Raw genomic sequence first — 15,591 nt, 5'->3', positions numbered from 1 at the left:
AAAAGCCTACCCCAGTCATCGTAGCCGTGGGTCAGCTCATGCCCGATAATTGTTCCAATCCCTCCATAATTCAAAGACCTGTAGGAGGGTGAGACAAACACAGTGAGCTGCTGATGGGCTGAAGGGGAATACGGCATCCAGTTTTGGTCACCAAGATGTAAAAAAGATGCTGAGACTCTGGAAAGAGTGCAGAGAAGAGCAACAAAGAGGATCAGGGGACTGGAGGCTAAAACACATAAGGAACGGTGGCTGGAATTGGGGATGTCCAGTTTAACGAAGAGAAGGATGAGGGGGGACATGATAGCAGTCTTCCAGTATCTCAGGGGCTGCCCCAAAGAAGAGGGAGTCAAGCTCTTCTCCAAAGCCCCTGAAGGCAGGAGAAGAAGCAACGGATGGAAACTCATCAAGGAGAGAAGCAACCTGGAACTAAGGAGGAATTTCCTGATGGTGGGAACAATTAATCAGTGGAACTGCTTGCCTCCAGATGTTGTGGGTGTTCCAACCTTGGAACAGATGTTGGACAGCCCCTTGCCTGAAATGGTATATAGGGTTTCCTGCTTGAGCAGGGGGTTGGACTAGATGACCTCCAAGGTCTCTTCCAACTCTGTAATTTTGTGTTTCTGAGGGCAATCAACGGGCCTTGTTCAGTCGCTAAGTCGTGTCCTTCGCATCCCATGGGCTACAGCACACCAGCCACTCCTGTCCTTCACTGTTTCTCTGACTTTGCCCAAAATAATAATAATAATAATATTATCTTGGCTATATATCGCTGCTCAACACTGTCCGTATATATAGCCAAGATATTGTAATGGAGTTTGGCTTGGACAAATGTGCCACACTTACTATCAAACAAGGAAAAATAGTGAAAACTGAAGGAATCAAGATGCCCCACGAAAATAACATTAAGAGTCTGGATGAGGAAGAGTACTACAAATACTTGGGTATCCTTCAAGCTGACAATATCAAGCACACTGAAGTCAAGAAAAAGATTAGAGGTGAATACATCAAGAGAGTGAAGAAGATCTTAAAGTCCAAACGCAATGGAGGAAATACCATAAAGGCAATCAACACCTGGGCAATCCCAGTCATTAGGTACACAGCTGGAATAGTGGACTGGACTCAAACAGAACTAAAAGCAATGGATAGGAAGACCAGAAAAATAATGACAATGAATCATGCCCTTCATCCACGCAGTGACATTGATAGACTTTATCTACCAAGGCAAATAGGTGGGCGTGGAATGCTACAAGTACATCAGATGGTTGAAGAAGAAAAAATGGCTTTGGAAGAATATCTGAAGAACAATGATGAAGATGCACTGAAATTAGTATATCAGGAAGGCTTACTAACTACTGGAGAGACCAAACTGGCCTACAAGAAAGACCAAATGAAGAACAGAATAGAGGCATGGGAAGACAAAGCACTACATAGCCAATACATGAAAAAAATAGCTGGGAAAGCAGATAATAACAAGACCTGGCAATGGCTAAGAGCAGGAAAATTGAAGAAAGAGACCGAGGGACTAATTCTGGCTGCACAAGACCAAGCCTTAAGGACAAATGCATACAAAGTCAAAATTGAGAAGACAGCAACAGACAGTAAGTGCCGCCTATGCAAAGAAGCTGAAGAAACAGTGGACCACTTGGTAAGCTGTTGCAAGAAGATTGCACAGACTGACTACAAGCAGCGGCATGACAAAGTAGCAACAATGGTGCATTGGAAGATCTGCAAAAAATATCATTTGCCTGTAAGCAAAAACTGGTGGGATCATAAAATAGAGAAAGTCATAGAAAATGATAAAATTAAACTGCTCTGGGACTTCAGAATTCAAACAGACAAGCACCTGCAACATAACACCCCAGACTTAACAATTGTCGATAAGAAAGACAAAAAAGTCTGGATAGTGGATGTGGCAGTGCCTGGAGATAGCAGAATAGAAGAGAAAGAACTGGAGAAGATAACAAAATACAAAGACCTACAAATAGAAATAGAAAGACTGTGGCAAAAGCAAGCAAGGGTAGTACCAATAGTAATAGGCTCCTTTGGGTGCAATCCCAAAACAACTGGAGCACCACTTGAACACCATTGGCATTGACAAATTCGCTATTAGTCAATTGCAAAAGGCGGCCTTATTAGGAACTGCTTCCATCCTGCGACGATATCTGTAATACCATCAAACATCCACATCTGCCTATCCCAGGTCCTGGGTAAGGACTCGATAGGTAGACAAAATGCCAAATCTAGTCTGAACATCTGGCTGACTGTGCGATGATCAATAATAATAATGATGTTGGAAGGGATCTTGGAGGTCATCTAATCCAGCCCCCCTGCTCAGGCAGGAAATGCTATACCATTTCAGAGAAATGGCTGTCCAATCTCTTCTTAAAAACTTTGTTGGAGCATTCACCGCTTCTGGAGGCAGGTGGTTCTACTGGTTAATTGTTCTCACTGTCAGGAAGTTTCTCCTCAGTTCTTGGTTGCTTCTCTCCTTTATTACTTTCCATCCGTTGCTTCTTGTCCTGCCCTCAGGCGCCTTGGAGAATAGCTTGACTCCCTCTTCTTTGTGTGAGTCTACTAAATAAAATCCACTCAATAAAATCTACTCAATATAATCTAGCTAAATGATCTCTACTACTTCCTCTGGTTCTCTGTTCTCCTTTTTGTTTCCTGGGTGGGAAAATAACACTTACTGTGGGAATTCAGGATCGTAGAGTGTCGGTTGCAGAATTCCAGCTGGGAACACTGGGGACACAAAGCACAGGTGAGTGGAGACAGGCTCTAAAGCAAGGGTCCCCAACCCCCGATCTGTGGACCAGTACCGGGCCACGGCACGCCAGCAACCGGTTCGCACAAACAAGCAAAGCCCCATCCGCAGGATGCAGGCAGCACACAAAACCACACACCCTCCGGTCTGTGGAAAAACCTCTCTCCACGGAACCGGTCCCTGGTGATGCAGCCAAGCTCTGTATGGGTAGTCCTCGACTTACGATCACAATGGATCCCCTAATTTCCATTGCTAAGCAAGGCAGTTGTTAGTGAGTTTTGTCTCACTTTACGACCTTTCCTGCCACCGTTCTTAAGTGAATCACTGCTGTTTTTAAGCTAGGAAGACGGTTGTTCAGCCGGCCTGGCTTCCCCCCCCCCCCATTGACTTGGCTGGTCAGAAGGTCACATAAAGGGGAATCATGTGGCCACAAATACGAGTCAGTTGCGGAGCACCACCTGAATTTCGATCGCGTGACCACGGGGAGGCTGCGACGGTCGTAAGCGTGACAAACGGTCGTAAATCCCTTTTCAGTGCCACTATAACTTCCGACCGTTGCTAAACGGTTGACACACAACCGTTCATTTAGTGATTGTTTGAAGTGACATGGGCAGCAGAAAAAGCGACTTTATGACCACTTTTCACACTTGCGACCATTGCAGCCTTCCCACGGTCACGGGATCGAAATTCAGGCGCTTGGCAACTGACTCGTACTTATGACCGTTGCAGTATCCTGGCAGTTCCTTTGGCCATCTTCTGAAAGCAAAGGGAATGGTAGGCCCGAGTCACAGTGTGACTAACTTAACAACTGCAGTGATTCACTTAACAACGGTGGCAAGAATGGTCGTCAAAGGGGGCAAAACTCACTTAACAACGGTACCTTGCCTAGCAATGGAAATTTGAGGCTCAGTTGGGGCTGTGAGTTGAGGACTATCTGTATAACTGTCAGGTCGACCATGCTGGTGTCCTGCCATGCTGTTGGGGGGGGGGGGAAGGAAGGTGTCCTTTGTGTGCTTCCACTTTTGCAGTAACTACTTGGGAATTTGAAGAAGAAGCAGAGCCATTCCAGCCTGGCTCCAAGGCCCTCGTGCCCTGAGAATGACCCGTTATCTACCCAGCACCTCAGCATTCTCAAAACAACCTGCGGAATCACATTGGCTGCTGGTGGGCTGGTTAGGGCAGGGGTCCACAATCCACAGGCTGTGGACCGGTGCCGGGCTGCAACACACTGGAAACCAGGCCACGCAAACAAGCAAAGCTCCATCGGCGGGATACAGGCCGCATGCAAAACCAGACACCCCCCCCCCTCTGGTTTGTGGAAAAACCTCTCTCCTAGGAACCTGTCAGGTCCCCAAATCCTTATTGTTTTCCTGCATATGTGCTCTCGTTTGGGGCCTGCCATTTTGCTGGGGGGGGGGGAAAACGGGGAAATGGGCTTTCACTTGGAATAACTTCCGGTTTCTATTTTTCCCCTCCCACCTCTGTCCGCTTGAGAAAAGACCGTGTCTCCCTTATCAGGGAGACGGTTACGGAGAAACGAAACTGGAGAAGACTTTGCGATGCGCGCCAACTTGTGCCAGTGATCCAAACACCGTTGCCACCTGTGGGTTGGCTGGGTTTCAAAATGGACCTTATGACTTTGGTGGGAGGAGGAAGATGGCTAGTTGAACTAGGACCAGGAGTAGGCAACCTGGGCTCTTTTATGATAGGTGGACTTCAACTCCCAGAATTCCTGAGCCAGCATGGCTCAGCTTGGAAACATTTCCCTTTCCCCTCAGCATGGCTGGCTCAGGAATTCTGGGAGTTGAAGTCCACCAGTCATAAAGCGGCCTAGGCCTAGGGCAGAGGTAGGCAACGTTGGCTCTTTTATGACTCGTGGACTTCAACTCCCAGAATTCCTGAGCCAGCCAACCAGTCATAAAAGAGCCAAGGTGGCCTACCCCTGTTCTAGACTCTTGCTCAGCCTGAACTGTGCTTCTCTGGGACTCACGTTTTCCCCTGTAAATGACCTGAATTCATAGAATCCTAGCCTGGAAGGGACCTTGGAGGTCTTCTAGTCCAGCCCCCTGCTCAAGCAGGAGAGCCTATACCAGGGGTAGGCAACCTTGGCTCTTTTATGACTCGTGGACTTCAACTCCCAGAATTCCTGAGCCAGCCACACTGAGGGGAAAGGGAGAGGTTTCCAAGCTGAGCCATGCTGCCTCAGGAATTCTGGGAGTTGAAGTCCACGAGTCATAAAAGAGCCAAGGTTGCCTACCCCTGGACTATACCGTTTCGGCGGGATTTCCCCCAGATCTTGCCTTGACTTCCCTACTGTCACCTACCCTTAATAAAAGTTCCTTTTGAGACAATGCCTGTTTTCAAGAGTTCTGCTTTCTTGGCTGGTTAGCTGAGGTGGGTCCTTACAGAACCAGTCCCTGGTGTCCAAAAGGTTGGGGAGGGGCTGCTGGATTAGGGGGGGCCTGGGTGTGGGGAAAAGGAAAGAATTGCATCCGCTTTCTCTCTGTAAAAGTTCTTTCGGTTAACCTGACCGGAATCAAGAGGGACCAGCTGGGGCAGGTCCTCACAAGAGCGTACACATAAAACGGACAAGCCATACTTCACCGTACCCAGTTGATTCTTGTTAGGAAGATAATAAGCATTCAGGGCTTGCGGCGGTAACAGCCATCTGTGGATAGAAAACATGGTGGTCAGCAACGGGAGCACCGGCAGAAGGCCGGGACTTGAAACCGGTGGCTTGGAGGGGACAGTCACAACGGGCGGGGTTGACACTGCCTGCGGTCATTGCAGGGGTTAACGCCGCCGGGGTCCTGCAGATAAGTCAGGACGAACCTGACTAACTTAACAACCACTGTGGTCAGACAGGTCGTAAAATGGGGCAAAACTCCCTTAGCCGATGTCTCGCTTAGGAACGGAAATGTTGGGCTCAGCTGTGGTCGTAAGGCGAGGACTGTATAAGTCTAAGTGCTGTTGCCCCTCCTCCCCGAATGGGCTCCACCCCGGTCAGCGTATCCCCCATTTCCTGAAGGTTCTTCAGTGAGACATAGGTAGTCCTCGACTTACGATGGATGGTTTAGCGACCATTCAGAGTTACGACAGACCCTCCAAAGGGGAATTACGACCCATTTCTGATGTTCTGACGGCTGCCCCTCCCCACACCCGTTGTGGGTGCTGCATTGTGGGTGCATTAGCTTCCAGTCTTTGGCAAACATGCCCCTAGTGCAGTGGTTCTCAACCTGTAGGTCGGGACCCCATTTGGGGTCAAACGACCATTTCACGGGAGTCGCCAAACAATGCAGTCCGCCATTTTTTCCCCCTTTTCCTTAGCTGTGCTACTCCCTTTTATTCTATTGGCTTTTGAAAGCCAGTAGAATAGACTCTCTTGAATAGAGTCTAATTCTATTGGCTTTCAAAAGCCAATGGGAATTGTCCAGGCTGTCTCTGCCCTGCTGAGCCCGCCAAAAGTCCTATTCTGCAAACGGTGCTGCACCAGTTGAGTAGTCCTCGACTTACGACCGGTTGAGTAGTCCTCGACTTACGACCGGTTGGGGGTCGCGGCATTAAAAAGGTTGAGAACCACTGCCCTAATGAATGATGGGTCCGCTTAACAACCACCGTGTTTGCTTTATGACCGTGAGGTTCATTTTATGACCACCACAAAAAAGGGGGTAAGATCAGATCCAGTCCTGTGACGGCCCCTTTTATGACCACCGTGACTTACGACGCTAATGGGCAGGCTCCGTTATACAGTCATAAGCCGAGGACTACCTGTACGACCGTGGCATCCGCTTAAGGACTAGCCCCCCCAAAGTTTGTAAAATCAGATCCAGTCATGCCATGGCCCGTTTTTACGACTGCCGGGACTTACGACCATAATCGGCATGCTTCCTTAAAGTCAGAAATCGAGGACTGCCTGTAGAGAATATTATTCAGGCCACAGACTAGCTTTCAAAGTAGTAATGGCTCTAGCCGTTGAGGGGTTTTATGAGTGTTCGGCTGCTGTGCGCCTCAGGGCAGGCCAGGCTGAATGACAGGATGGAGGAAGAGCAGACTGGCAGCGGGGGATATTTATAGCTCAGGGTTGATATGAGGGGTCCTGGATGCTCTCTGAGCTTGGCGGTTTTCTTGCCGAAGACGTTTCAGTGCCCAGCTTGGGACAATCATCAGTGCTAGAAAGGAGTGGGGTTTGTGGAGGGAGGAGGAGGACTGTGGGGTCCTTGGTGCTCTCTGAGCTTGGTCGTTTTCCTGCAGACGTTTTATTACCCAACTAGGTAACATCATCAGTGCTAGTAGGGAGTGGGATTGGAGGAGGAGGAGGAGGAGAAGAAGAAGGAGGAGCAACAGCAGCAGCAGCAGCACTGTGGGGTCCTTGGTGCTTTCTGAGCTTGGGCGTTTTCCTGCAGACGCTTTATTACCCAACTAGATAACATCATCAGTGCTAGTAGGGAGTGGGATTGGAGGAGGAGGAGGAGGAGGAAGAGCAGCAGCAGCAGCAGCAGCACTGTGAGGTCCTTGGTGCTCTTTGAGCTTGGTCGTTTTCCTGCAGACGTTTCATTACCCAACTAGCTAACATCACCAGTGCTGGTAGGGAGTGGGGTTTGCTCTCATGTTACCTCCTAGTGGCTTGCCCTCTCTGCGTAGGTGGGAGTGACCCAAGGAGCCGCCTAAATAAAATTCCCTTTGTGTAGGTAAGGAAATGTCTGCAAGAAAACCACCAAGCTCAGGATGTCGGTGGAAATTCTCCATCGTCCAGATCATGGCTGTCCCAAAGTTCAATTAGGAACCGAAAAAAGCTTCTTGGATGAGAAGCTCAACGTTTTTCAAAGAGAGAAAAAAATAAAGAGCCGAGGTGGCACAGCAGTTAGAGTGCAGTACTGCAGGCCACTTTAGCTGACTGTGTTCAGCAGGTCAGCGGTTCAAATCTCACCGGCTCAAGGTTGACTCAGCCTTCCATCCTTCCGGGGTAGGTAAAATGAGGACCCAGATTGTTGGGGGCAATGTAAATATATATATATACATTGCTTACTGGTGTACGCCGCTTAGAGAGTGCTTGCACTTAAAGCGGTATATAAGTCAAATAAATAAAATAAATAAATAAACACCAAGAAAGTCCAGTTGCCTTTTGGGAAAAGCACCACCACACTGAGGATCTCTCGTCAACTCTGACGCTGAAAGGTCCCAATTTGGATCCTTCTGCAGCACCGTGGAGGCGTCTGGAGAAAGTCCACCTCTTTAGGGGGCCCTCAAACCCGCCCTGGAGGAGGAAACGAGCGCCCTCCCACCCCCCCTCTCCGCACCCCACCATCCACCCGTGAGCTTCTACAAAAAGGAAGCGCCACCTACGCGGACTTGTCCACTTCCTGACGGATCTTCTTCACCGACAGCTTGATGTTGAACTTGATGCTGTTCAGGATGTTCTTGAAGTAGGTCTTCTCGTGGACTTCAAACTGCAGAAGACACACAAACCTCTCAGGCTGAAGGAAGAACCCGAGGGTCAGGACCCGCTTTGCGTGCAGATGGAACAGACCTAGCAAGGCTTGACTACTGCAGAGTAGTCTTCTTAGGGCTCGCCCTGAAAACTATTCAGGAGATGTACGGTAAGGGGTGTAAAGCATAGCAACTACGCTGCTCACCAGTGCAAGCTTCAGGGATCACTTAAGATTGTCTGGAAATATCTACACGTATTACCAATTGCTTACTAGATACAACTTAAAATGTCCTTATGAAACTTTAAAGACCTACATGCTTTATTCCAGGGCTTTACAACCTTTTCACCCATTGTACCACTTTTAGGATATGGCAACATCCACCAGTCGCCTAGCAAGGGGTCAAAAATTTGATCAAAAAAAAAAAAGGAAAAAAGTGATAAAGTACAGGTAATCCTCAACATACAACAGTTTGCTTAGTGGCTGTTTGACGTTACAATGGCACTGAAAAAAGTGCCCCCCAAGCCACAGCTGAGCAAGACACCTGCCTGCTTACCCAGCCGTGTTCTTCCTCCTGTCCAAGGTTTTCGTTGTTGTGAGCATTTTTGTTGAGGATTGGCAGCAGGGGTGGGGTGGGGGGGTGTTTGGTTTTTATTCCCCCCCCCCATCTGCTGGGTGGTTGCAGCAGGTTTTGGTCCCTTCCCATGACCCTGGGAAACTGTGACCGTCATAAATATGAAACAGTTGCCAAGCATCTGAATGTAAATCACAAGACCCTGGAGAGGCTGCAACATTCCAGCTGATTGGCGCTTCTTCTGGGCTCAGCAGAAGCGCCAGGATCAGCGCCGAGCTCCAGCTGGACTCTGGCACTGATCCGGGTGCTTCCGCTGAGCCCTGACGGCCTCGAAGAAGCACCGATCAGCTGGAAAGCGGCACTGATCCTGATGCTTCGGCTGAGCCCTGAAAGCCCTGCAGCTCCAGCCGTCTCTCGCTCAGGCTTGTGCGGTGCTGCCACTGGTTCAGCTCATTCCCCTCCCCCGCTACCACTTTTCTAGGATGGTCGCGTACCACCTGCCAGGTGCCAATGTACCACAGGTGGTACCCATACCCCTGGTTGAAAAGCCCTGCTCTAAAGCAGGGGTCCCCAACCCCCTATCCGGGGACTGGTCCCGGGCCGCGGCATGCCACCAACCGGTCCGCACAAACAAGCAAAGCCCCATCCGCGAGATGCAGGCAGCACACAAAACCACGCACTCTCCGGTCCACGGAAAAACCTCTTTCCACGGAACTGGTCCCTGGTGCCCAAAAGGTTTGGGACCTCTGCTCTAAAGGTTGAAAATCTATAGGGCATTACTCCTAATACACAGCTACTCTTTGCCTTAGATTCGTTTAGTGACATTCAAAGTTACGGTGTCCCAAAGGTGTTTTTTCAAGAGGCAACTGGACTTTCTTGTTTTTCCTTTGAAGACGTTTCGCTTCTCATCCCGGAAGCTTCTTCAGCTCTGACTGGATGGTGGGGAATGGAAGGAGTTATACTCCTTGCAGACAGCTGGTCATTTGCCTCCTTTTAGCGAGTCGTTGAGGCCACTTGGAGGTTTATCTGTGTCCTAAGGATCATGTGAGTGGTGCAAATGGATGTGAAGCCTTCTTGGAACTGCTGAAAGGACCATGTTGTAGACTGGAGATAGATGATGTTGTATCCCTCTCCCTCTGTTGAAAGAGGGCTATTCCATTCTGAACAGGTGGCCTCAACGACCCTCTAAAATAAGGCAAATGACCAGCTGACTGCAAGGTGTACAAATCCTTCCATTCCCCACCATCCAGTCAGAGCTGAAGAAGCTTCTGGGATGAGAAGCGAAACATCTTCAAAGAAAAACAAGAAAGTCCAGTTGCCTCCTGAAAAAGCATCTTTAGGGCAGCTTTCTTATGCCAGATGTGGAGGATGCCATAAAGCTGATCCCTGAGTCCATCCAACATAGATAAGAGCTAAACTAAAAATTACGGAGTTATTGTAAAAAAGTTGTAAAAAAGATGTTGAGACTCTAGAAAGAGCAACAAAGATGATTAGGGGACTGGAGGTTAAAGCATATCAGGAACGGTGGCTGGAATTGGGTATGTCTAGTTTAATGAAGAGAACATGATAGCAGTGTTCCAGTATCTCAGGGGCTGCCCCAAAGAAGAGGGAGTCAAGCTCTTCTCCAAAACACCTGAAAGCAGGACAAGAAGCAACAGATGGAAACTAATCAAGGAGAGAAGCAACCTGGAATTAAGGAGAAACTTCCTGACAGAACAATTAACCAGTGGAACCACCTGCCTCCAGAAGCGGTGAATGCTCCAACACTGCAAGTTTTTAAGAAGAGACTGGACAGCCATTTGTCCGAAATGGTATAGGGTTTCCTGCCTGAGCAGGGGGTTGGACTAGATGACCTCCAAGGTGCTTTCCAATTTCATTATTATTATTATTATTATTATTATTATTATTGTTGTTGTTGTTGTTGTTGTTGTTGTTATTATTATTATTATTATTATTATTAGTAGTAGTAGTAGTAGTAGTAGTAGTAGTAGTAGTAGTAGTGTTGAGATCCTTTTATAGAAAGTTTACCCTGGAGGGGAGATTCGATCTCCGATTCTCTGATACTTGCCTCATATTCCTTGTCCACTGCTCCGGGGCTGAGAAGGAAGTCCGGATATCCGATCATCACCATCATGTGTTTCAACTATAAGAGAAGCTGGTTTCAAACACCCGGCTGACATCTTGAGTATCTCCATGAGGGGTTGGGAACAGGGTGCCCGCAGGCCCAGCTGAGGTCTCAGCTGGGTGCTGGCTATGACACCCATCGAACGCTCCAGATCCAGGTGGGATTTCTTTTAACAAGGCTTTAAAATTCAATGCTAGTTGACGAGCCCAAGGTTAACCATTAAGGGCTTTTTGATTTGTAAGAATGAACCTGGGTATTTTTGGGAATAGAATAGAATAGGATAGGATAGGATAGGATAGGATAGGATAGGATAGGATAGAAATCTTTATTGAGAATAGAATAAAATAGAACAGAACAGAATAGAATAGAATAAAAAATGAGTAGAATAGAATAGAAAATGAGTAGAATAGAATAGGATAGGATAGAATAGAATTATGAATGAAATTACAGAATAGAATAGAATTATAGAATAGAATAGAATTATAGAATAGAATGGAATAGAATACAATATAGAATAGAATATCCACTCCGTCTCTCTCCCTTCCCCTCTCTCTTTCACCCTCCCACCCTCTCTCTCTCTCTCTCTCTCTCTCTATCTATCTTTGCCCTCTTTTTATTATTTTTTTTGTAATTGCATTTTGGACTGTATCAAATTTTTAAGATTTGCTAACACTTAATAAACAAACTTCAAGCTCCATTTCTTTGCTAGCTAAATCAAGTAGCATACAGGTGTTCTCCAATCTGGATCAATTTATTTTTATTTATCGAATGTGTATGCCATCCATCTCATTACCCAAAGGGACTCTGGGCAGCTTTGCAAACTAGCATGGCCCAGGCTCCCTACCTTTGCTTGGGCTGCTCTCTGGGTTTCTTCATCCATCCATTCCAGTTCTTCGAGTCGCTGGTCCAGAATGTGCTTGATATCTTCCACCAACTGTTGCACCTGTTCCCAATAAAGAGAAGGGGAGAAGAAAAATCATTTGTTGGCGAAAGAGAACCACATTCACCAGGCATCACAGCCTGATTCTCTGGGTTCTGGATGCTGCAGTATTTAGAATAGAATTCAGAACAGAATAGAACAGAACAGAATAGAATAGAATAGACTAGAACAGAACAGAACAGAACAGAATAGAACAAAACAGAATAGAATAGAATTCAGAATAGACTAGAATAGAATAGAATATTCTATAGAAAAGCTATAGAATAGAATAGAATAGAATAACAGAATATAATAGAATAGATTCTATTCTATTCTATTCTATTCTATTCTATTCTATAGCTTTTCTATATTCTATTCAATAGAATATAGAAAAGCTATAGAATAGAAGAGAAGAGAGAATGAATAGAGAAGAGAATAAATAGAATAGAATAGAAGAGTAGAGAAGAGAGAATGAATAGAAGAGAAGAGAAGAGAAAAGAGAGAAAAAATAGAAGAGTAGAGTAGAAGAGAAGAGAAGAGAGAATGAATAGAATAGAAGAGAGAATGAATAGAAGAGAAGAGAATAAATAGAATAGAATAGAATAGTAGAGTAGAAGAGAAGAGGAGAATGAATAGAAGAGAAGAGAGAATGAATAGAAGAGTAGAGTAGAGTAGAGTAGAGTAGAGTAGAGTAGAGTAGAATAGAATAGAATAGAATAGAATAGAATAGAATAGAATAGAATAGAATAGAACAGAAGCTGGAAGGGACCTTGGAGATCTTCTAGTCCAGCAGTTTTGCAAAAGCCCCGTTTCCATCCCTCAGAACGGCTGCCTGTCCTCGCCTCTTGTGCTGTCAATGCGACCGATTCGCAGGCTATAAATTGTGGTGGTGCACTCAACACGGCATCCTCTTGTCAAGAGAGCTGAGGACGTACATAACCGATCCTCTCTCATTAATCACTCTTCGGGGATCCATTCCTCTGACATCCGCGGACGGTGCCAAGATTTGAAAGACACTCTCTCCCGGGCTGAACAGTCTACGCTCAGGATGGGCTGGGTTACCTACCCTTGTCTTGCTCCTCCAATCTCCTCACATCTGGAGATTATAACCTTCTGTCTTTTGACTACTGCATGGGGCTGCCCTGGAAGAGTATAGGGACGCTTCAATGGATTCACCACGCAGCGGCTCTGGTGGTTTTGCGCAAGTCCCGATTTGTGCACGTCACCACATCTCTTGGGAGAATTGCACCGGCTGCCCGTTTGCTTCCGGGTCCAATTCAAGGTGCTGGTGGTGCCTTCAAGGCCCTCCATGGCTTAAGGCAGGGGTCCCCAACCCCTGGTCCGTGGACCAGTACCGGTTCACGGCATGCCAGCAAGTGGGCTGCACAAACAAGCAAAGCTCCATCCTTGGGATGCAGGCAGTATTCAAAACCACACCCTCTCCGGTCCGTGGAAAACCCTTTCTCCGTGGCAACGGTCCCTGATGTCTAAAAGGTTGGGGACCTCTGGCTTAAGGCCAGTTTATTTGAAGGACCGTTTTTTTCCCAGTTACATCTACCTCAGTGGTTCTCAACCTTTTTAATGCCACTACCCCCCACCGGTCGTAAGTCGAGGACTACTCAACCGGTCGTAAGTCGAGGACTACTCAACTGGTGCAGCACCATTTGCAGAATGGGACTTTTGACGGGCTCAGCAGGGCAGAGACAGCTTGGACAATTCCTATTGGCTTTTGAAAGCCAATAGAATTAGACTCTATTCAAGAGAGTCTATGAGTCTATTCTATTGGCTTTCGAAAGCCAATAGAATAAAAGAGAGTAGCACAGCTAAGGAAAAGGGGAAAAAAATGGCGGACTGCATTGTTTGGCGACCCCCGTGAAATGGTCGTTCGACCCCAAATGGGGTCCCGACCCACAGGTTGAGAACCACTGATCTACCTGATCCACCGGAGGAGGGAGCAGAGCATGCTATGGGCCCCTTCTCCGCCCGTGCCCTGTAGCATCATCTGTACGCAACTGGGCGCGAGGGTGGAGTCTTGTCCCTGCAGCCCAGCTGCCATGTGCTTGGCTGCGCTGCTCCACGTGGGCCGCGCCTGGGGGTGACTCCTCTGGGGGGGCTGCTGGTGAGGAGGGGGCCGTGGGCGGAGGCGGGGCTGGGGCGACGGTGCGCATGCCCCCAGAGAGGGCTCTGAGTGCCGCCTCTGGCACGCCTACCATGGGTTCGCCACCACTGATCTGGTGGGACCAAGAAGAAGGGCCTTCTTTGTGGTGGCTCATTGTCATGGATCTGCCCCTAGTGAGTGTTGATGGAGCAAGGGGCCCTTGTGTGCTTATGCCGTGTATCCTGGCCTCTTAGACTCCTGGACTGTTCTCCTGAACTTTGTGCATGCCCGTTGGACTTGGTTACCCAGTGACTCTTGCCATACTGAGCTCCGAATCCTGGCCTGCCCAACGGGGACGCTTTCCGAGCACCTGTTTGTTGGGTTTGAATAAACACCTGTAGAACTCTGGCCATACATGCGTGGGGTGGTGGGGGTGAAGTGGGGCAGCACACAGTCAAGGAGAGAAGCAACCTGGAACTAAGGAGGAATTTCCTGACAGTGAGAACAATTAACCAGTGGAACCACCTGCGTCCAGAAGCGGTGAATGTTCCAACACTGGAGGTTTTTAAGAAGAGACTGGACAGCCATTTGTCTGAAATGGTATAGGGTTTCCTGCCTGAGCAGGGGGTTGGACTAGATGACCTCCAAGGTCCCTTCCAACTTTATTACTATGATGATGATGATGCACAGTCAGCCAGATGTTCAGACTGGATTTGGCCATTTTGTCTACCTATCGAGTCCTTCCCAAGGCAGATGTGGATGTTTGATGGTATTACAGATCTCCGTCGCAGGATGGAAACAGTTCCTAGTAAGGCCGCCTTTTGCAATTGACTAATGGCGAATTTGTCAATGTCGATGGTGTCCAAGTGGTGCTCCAGTTGTTTTGGGATTGCACCCAAGGCAATTATTATTATTATTATTGTGGATCATCGCACAGTCAGCCAGATGTTCAGACTGGATTTGGCATTTTGTCTACCTATCGAGTCCTTACCCAGGACCTGGGCTAGGCAGATGTGGATGTTTGATGGTATTACATCCACACCTGGCTATCCCAGGTCCTTGGTAAGACCTCGATGGGTAGACAAAATGCCAAATCCAGTCTGAACATCTGGCTGACTGTGCGATGATGATGATGATGATGATGATTACTTCTTCCCTGTGGAACATCATCCCTTGGAGAAGAGACTAACCCCCGCTTTGGCCCTCTTTTGCAAGGCCTTGTAAATGTAGCCTCGCCAAGTGGTCTGGAGACCCCAGAGTGGGAGGGAGCCCGTTAAATGGCCGGTCTGATTCTTGTCACCAGGCAATTTATTGGGTTTTATATTGGGATTTTACAGGTCATCCCCCCACCTACAACCGCAATTCAGCCCCGAAAACTCCGTCGCTCAGCGATACAATTCTTAAGCGAATTTTCCCCCCGTTTGACCACCTTTCTTGCCCCCGTTGTTAAGCGAATCACGGCGGTAACAGGGTGATTAAGGAAATCTGGCTTCGCCCTCACTTTGCTTCTGAAGAAGACCGCAAAAGGGGATCACCCGGCACCCGGGGGGACACTGCGACCGTTGTAAGTACGAGTCGGTTGCTAAGCGTCTGAATTTGGATCGGTGGGGAGGGCTGCTAGGGTCGTCAGTGTGAAAAACGGTAATTTTCAGTGCTGTTGTAACTTCGAATGGTCACTAAGCCGA

General features: G+C 47.9%; 1 protein-coding gene across 2 annotated transcripts in view; it reads right to left on the bottom strand.

Moving 5' to 3' along the window:
• The window catches only part of ECEL1 (endothelin converting enzyme like 1), a 60,888-nt gene that overhangs the window by 7,597 nt on the left and 37,700 nt on the right, over positions 1–15,591 (bottom strand). For both annotated transcript variants that reach the window (XM_039327411.1, XM_039327412.1), the window contains exons 8-13: positions 11,734–11,832; positions 10,833–10,907; positions 8,108–8,211; positions 5,374–5,432; positions 2,691–2,742; positions 11–78 (exon numbers count right to left, since the gene is read on the bottom strand). In XM_039327411.1, the coding sequence (XP_039183345.1) occupies positions 11–78; positions 2,691–2,742; positions 5,374–5,432; positions 8,108–8,211; positions 10,833–10,907; positions 11,734–11,832 (457 nt within the window). The remainder of the gene's footprint in view (positions 1–10; positions 79–2,690; positions 2,743–5,373; positions 5,433–8,107; positions 8,212–10,832; positions 10,908–11,733; positions 11,833–15,591) is intronic.

The sequence above is a fragment of the Crotalus tigris genome, unplaced genomic scaffold, assembly GCF_016545835.1.
Source record: "Crotalus tigris isolate CLP2741 ecotype Arizona unplaced genomic scaffold, ASM1654583v1 scf7180000024361.1375286210:1436186, whole genome shotgun sequence".
Lineage (NCBI taxonomy): Eukaryota > Metazoa > Chordata > Lepidosauria > Squamata > Viperidae > Crotalus > Crotalus tigris.
The sequence above is the reverse complement of the archived record's forward strand: the minus strand, read 5'-3'. Positions and strand labels throughout refer to the sequence as shown.